Here is a 6,057-nt window from a genome sequence, read left to right as displayed (position 1 = left end):
CACTTTAAAACATTATTTGTTGGAAAGACTTGGCTTCTCTTTGAAGAGCAAAGTTCAATACTTACTAGTGTCATATTTTATGGATAAAGACAATGAAGGCTAGTTCTCCCAGACCCTAGGTCAAGAGTTCGAGCCCAAGCCACCCCGAGTTTTAGTCCACCGTGCGTTACGTCAAAGAGATTCTCTCTTGTGGCAGCACAAGCCCCTGCGTCTGGCAGTGGGTGGTATGGTTTCCCAGGGAACACCATTAGCCAAACTCTGACGCCAGCGTGGACTCGGTTAAGACAACATAATCTGACCAGGATAGGGTTAGAGCCCTCTGTTTTGAAGGGTGTGAAATCTCTCTGACAAAAAATTAAAAATTCTCACCGTTCATAAAAAAAAATAAAGTTTTGCATTTTATTTTAACATCAAAGAAGATTTTTTGACATACATTATATTCCGTGACAGAGCGCGGATTAAACCTTACTGGTTGGCATACATTTGCAAAACGCCTTCAACTATTACAACACAACAATTGGCACAAGTTACAACTTCATGAACTCAAAACCAGATAAAAAAACATATGAAACTTAGAAAGGAAAATAAACATTATCCGTTGAATATCTTATCGTATTTCAGCTTCTCAAACAGTTCAATAGGCTTTAGTTTGTTTTTAATTGCTATAATGATACGAGTTTATTTAATTCGTTCTTCTGCAATTGGTCCTAACTTGACCACTTGAGCCTGTTAATGGACCAAGGTTGCTCATCTTCACCATTGCACTTGCAAATTCACGGTTAAAAGTAGCCGGATTCGAACTATAGGTCCTCACTTGTGCATCCGCCGAACCTCCATTAAACAACTCTTGATCAGAATGCAGTAATCCCCTTTGGTTAATCAAATCATTAAAGTATCGGTTATCGAAAGATGTAGCAGTAGAGTCTAGTGGTGAGAGATTGTTGTCACCACCACTCGATGGACAATTCGGTCTCAATGCCGCAGCAAACGATGCATTAATGTTGTTCTCATTGTAGAGACGATTACGGAATGTGGTGCACCTCGCTTGACCAATTGTATGAGCTCCTACATTAATATTGAATTCGTTATTACTTAAAAAAAGGTTTTGATAAATCATCAGTACTTAGTTAGCCAAAATGTTATATTAAGGTAACTCACCTGATAGAGCTATCATTTCATTAGCAGTAAACCCTTGGTTTGAAAAAGATGAAATGAGGGTACTAAGACTAGAAGTTGGTGAAGGAAGATTAGAATTTGCAGCACTTAAACTTGCTGTTGTTGAGTCCCTTCTTCCGAACAAAACGTTCCACCCAGGCCCACGAAGCTGGAAAAAAAATGAAAGTAAAATAATTTATTATCTATTTATTTTTTTCTTGATTTAAAGTCACATGTTGAGCCTACTATACGCACACCATTGACAATATAACCCCACATCGTTTTCAAACAGCCATTTAAGTTACACCGAACGGCTGTTTGAAGGTTAGGGATTGAGTCATAACCTCATGCCTTTAAATGATTGTTTAACTTTTTGATCAAACGGCCCTTTTAGTTTGTGGGTGGCATATTTGAGTTTAAGGGTGTCGTAGGATTAGTAAGGGTGGAGGGTATGGTTAATCACTCTAGGGTGATTGAGTGAAATCCTACCCAATAATATTATGCCATGTCAACTCCTCATTCCACTCCCCATTTTGCACTCAATCAGGGGGTATGGTTAATCACCCTAGGGTGTTTGAGTTATATATTTTTTGATTGGTTCCTCTCTCCTCTCTGTCTCTCCTCCATCATTCAGTGACTTTACACCGATTTTGCTCACCTCTCTCCAACTCACCGGATCAAGTTCATCAAGTGGGTATAGTCACCGATCAGTGACTCCCACTCCCCTCACCACTCACCGAGCATTATACCCCCTACCCTAAGTATGCTTCACTTACATTAGGGCCCTTTTGTTTGTAGGGCCCTAATGTAATATCAAGAAAAGTAAGTATGCGTCACTTACAGCCACAACGGAATCTCTAGCAGCCGCAGCTAATATATCCGCACAAGAAACAACACCAGGACACTGGCGCTCCAATTGGGTTTTGATTGTATCGATGACGTTGAAACCTCTAATCGAGTTGCTATTCGGGCCTGCTGTTTTTTCTCCGGTGAAATTCGCGGTATCGTCCAATAACACGGATGCATCACATCCCTACACGTTCATGCAAATAAAATAAAGTTTTTTTTTATAAGTCAGTGAAGAAGACGGTGATACGAAATTCAATCATTGTAGCATACATCAAAGTGAACAAGTAAACACCGTGAGAGAAGACAATAATGTATTCAAAGTCAAATACAAATCAAAATAAAAATTCTCTAATTAACTAGCACGAAACCAAACACAATAGGATATGTTTTCTGCCAATAGTTCGCAACTTGGCATGCAAAATATTATTTAGATATAAGTGTCATATCAAAAATAATTAGGATCTTTGACTTGCAAACAAATGTTCAAACCATTTTAAATATTAGTTTGTCGTCCAAAAGTATCTATGAAGAAGATTCTTGTAATGACCAAACAAACTTTTCTACGCACTATTCGAAATATATAACTTTATTAAATTGTTTTATTTATAAATATGTGTAAGATGGTTAGAATTATAAGTGTACATAACTATAAAAATTTATAAAGATTTACTATAAAAATGTACCCATTGTTTTGATTGACAAAACATAAAAAAATAATATTGATTATTACACAAGCAAGAAAACATGTAAAAAGTTGATTGGAAAAAAAAAATTATCTGTGCACTTTTTAAGGAACATGTTCGTTATATAGCTTATAAGTGTAAAATCGATTTTTCTACTAATACAAGTGAAAAAATTGTTTTGATTTTTTATACACATTGAACCTCATATATGCATATATTTAACCATAACGTTCACGTTTATGAGTGTGAACAAGTTTAGAATATGCATTTGCATGTCTAAAAAATGTGCAGATGACTGCAATAATTGTTGCATTGACATTGTGAGAATACCAGAATTATATAACATGACACAAGTTAAATATAGTGACTTGACTGTAAGTAAAAATCATAAATATGCAAGCGGAGAGGGAAGAGTGGTGTTAAAAGGTTAGAGACTTGCATTAACAAAGCAATCATGGAAATGAAGGCGAAGCAACGAGGCTCCCATGCGAGCTTCATTTGCCACAGCCGTATTGACAGCTCTAGTTATAATAGAACGGAAATTTGGGCACGTTCTAGCATAGAAATTGGCAGTTAGCTGACCAGAACTAGGTGCAAACAAAACCAATAAACATAATGTAAAAGTTGAGAGCTTAAACAAAGAAGAAAAGGTTGATGAAGCCATGCTTATGCAACTTCAACAAGTAATAGATGTTGGAGAAAGAAGTGTTGGTTGTGATAGACGAAGAGCTCATGCATCATATATATAGGGATCTTTTTTGTAGGAAGAGGGGTGGCAGGTGGGTGGGGTTGTGTTTGTAAACTACAAAGTCAATGGTGAGTTTGCATAAAAAAATATCTAAGTATTAATCAGTCACGTTCAAAAAAAATTAATCAATCACCTACTCCTCCATTACATGGTCTCTATTTCTTTGTTGCGTTCTTTGCCATTCTCCAAGTTTTGTAACGATAAAATATATGAACTCCTGTATTGGGTATAAAATAATCATTCAAAATGAACTTTCATGTATTTTTCTTTTCAACAAGGAATTTTGCTACTTTAATAACCAGGCAATATTTGATTAATTCAAAAAGATAATCTGAAATAGAGTTCGGTTGCTTGGTTAAAAAAAACAAGAATTCATTTGTTTGTCAACTAGCATTAAGCCCCCAGGCACCTTGTGGTGTGGCGGGGGCGTAAAACTATGTCAAGTATAACCAATGTCACATAACCGTCAGTTATCACCAATATCGGAAAAGCTCGTATAAAACCGTGTCATAAAGAAGCAATGCCACAGTATCGACAACGATTACCATCACTGAGGTTGTGGCATGTTAATATGAAGAAATTAGACCCAAACGTAAAACATAGAAAAGAATAAGTAAGTCGATCTAGGACCCGCTTGTTGCGACGAACCTATCAAACAAAAAAAGTAGACGTAAGACGTTAAACCACACACACTCGTTGCGCCATATTAACTCGCAAAATTTAAATTGAAAAGTAAAGTGAAAATTTGTGAAACATGAAAATATAGGGGGACAAAGTTGACAAGTAAAACAAGTGTGATTTAAATTGCAAAACATAAAAAATTTTGGATTAAAAGTAAAAAACAATTTTTACAAGATATTAAATTGCAAAAGATTAAAAGTTTTAGGTTAAAACTAAAAATTCAATTTCTTTTTTAAAACCACCATTAACAAGGTATAACTCCATTATAGGTAGATAACTTATAAATTAATACTATGTAAATATGCTAACCTAAACTATATATATACACCGTCTTGGTGTTCAATTTGAACACCGTCTTAAACTTGATAAACACCGTCTTTTAATATAAAAAGATTTTCAAATATTTATTAAGACAAATATTTTTTAACACCGTCTTATAAACATTTGCTGTAAAAAACATTTACAGCAAAAAAGATTGTCCAGGAATACACATCAAGCTTATATACACCAATGGAACATTTTCAAATCAAACCCAACCAATACACATTCAATGAAATAAACCCGCAGACATCCAATTCGGAAATAAACCCGTCAAATTACAATTGTTGAATGCATAACAAACTACGTTAAACTATATAAATAAACTACATTATAATCTATATATAAAGCTAAACTAACGAAATACCAAACTCGCTAAAAAACTTTTGCTCAACGTCATCAACAAAACATCTATATCATTTCCATAGTCGATCTCGTGTCGTGTCACATCTAAAATAAAAGTAAACAAAAAGAGTTATTACAAATATTATAGACTAAGAGAAAAAAAATCGGTAACAACGTCGTCAATAATGTTATGTATATATATACATGTTATATACATCTAAAAACAAGTATATAATCAAGTAAACCTTCTAAGTTTAAAAAATAAACAATGAAGATATATATATATATATATACATACACACACACACATATATATATATATATATATAGAGAGACAAAGTGTATTGTACAATATCACTTAACGTACGATGCGTACGCGATTAGTGTCCGAGTTTGTGAGTCCAAGTTTATCACCATGCGATTTGGAGATACAACATGCGAACAACCATTTTGAGAGTCCGAGTTTGTGAGTCCCATGCGATTTATAAAAATATCCGAGTTTATAAACCAATTTCACATGCGATTTTATGAAAATGTCCCATGCGATTTTAAGAAAATGTCCCATGCGATTTATGAAAATGTCGGAGTTTATCACCATTTTAGTTGTATAACATGTGAACAAGCAACCATTTTGAGAGTCAGAGTTTATGAAAATGTCAAAGTTTAACACCATTTTAGTTGTATAACATGTGAACAAATATGAAAATGTCAGAGTTTATCACCATTTTGGTTGTATAACATGCGAACAAACAACCATTTTGAGAGTCCCTTAACATGCTATTAGTGTCCGAGATGCGATTTTGGATATAACATGCGAACAACCATTTTTTTGTGAGTCCGAGTTTGTGAGTCCCATGCGACTTTATAAACATGTCCGGGTTTGTGAAGTCCGGGTTTGATAGATAGAAGATCTAACAGTTGGGGTCCCCGAGTACAATTTGTAGGATAATTGGGTATTGTTCATTAACCGACCTCCCTCTCTCTCTCTCTCTCTCTATATATATATATATATATATATATATATATATATATATATATATATATTACTAACTTCACCGGGAAATTGGTTTTGATACAAATTGACAAAGTCAAACATATGTTGGAGAGCAATGTAGCCGCATTCCCATCCACCCTTTTGTTCCTTATCTAATCATGATTACACAATATAAGTGTTAGTATGACCAAGTAACACATAATAGTCTAAACCAAAGTTAATACATATAGTAAAATGGAAGAAGAAACAACCCGACATAGCTTACACCAGGTGCGTCGTAGCCT

At 34.6% G+C, this 6,057-nt stretch overlaps 1 protein-coding gene across 1 annotated transcript; it reads right to left on the bottom strand.

The window, feature by feature from the left end:
- Window positions 1–375: 375 nt before the first annotated feature.
- Window positions 376–3,395, bottom strand: LOC110897462 (cationic peroxidase 1). The gene is made up of 4 exons (XM_022144212.2): window positions 3,127–3,395; window positions 1,997–2,188; window positions 1,159–1,324; window positions 376–1,065 (listed from the first exon to the last, which is right to left on the bottom strand). Exons 1-4 carry the CDS (start codon window positions 3,349–3,351, stop codon window positions 683–685), a joined length of 966 nt encoding a protein of 321 aa, XP_021999904.1. The 5' UTR covers window positions 3,352–3,395; the 3' UTR covers window positions 376–682.
- Window positions 3,396–6,057: the final 2,662 nt, after the last annotated feature.

Source organism: Helianthus annuus, chromosome 1, assembly GCF_002127325.2.
Source record: "Helianthus annuus cultivar XRQ/B chromosome 1, HanXRQr2.0-SUNRISE, whole genome shotgun sequence".
NCBI classification, from domain to species: domain Eukaryota; kingdom Viridiplantae; phylum Streptophyta; class Magnoliopsida; order Asterales; family Asteraceae; genus Helianthus; species Helianthus annuus.
Note: the sequence above shows the minus strand (reverse complement) of the source record. Positions and strands in the feature narration are given on the sequence as shown.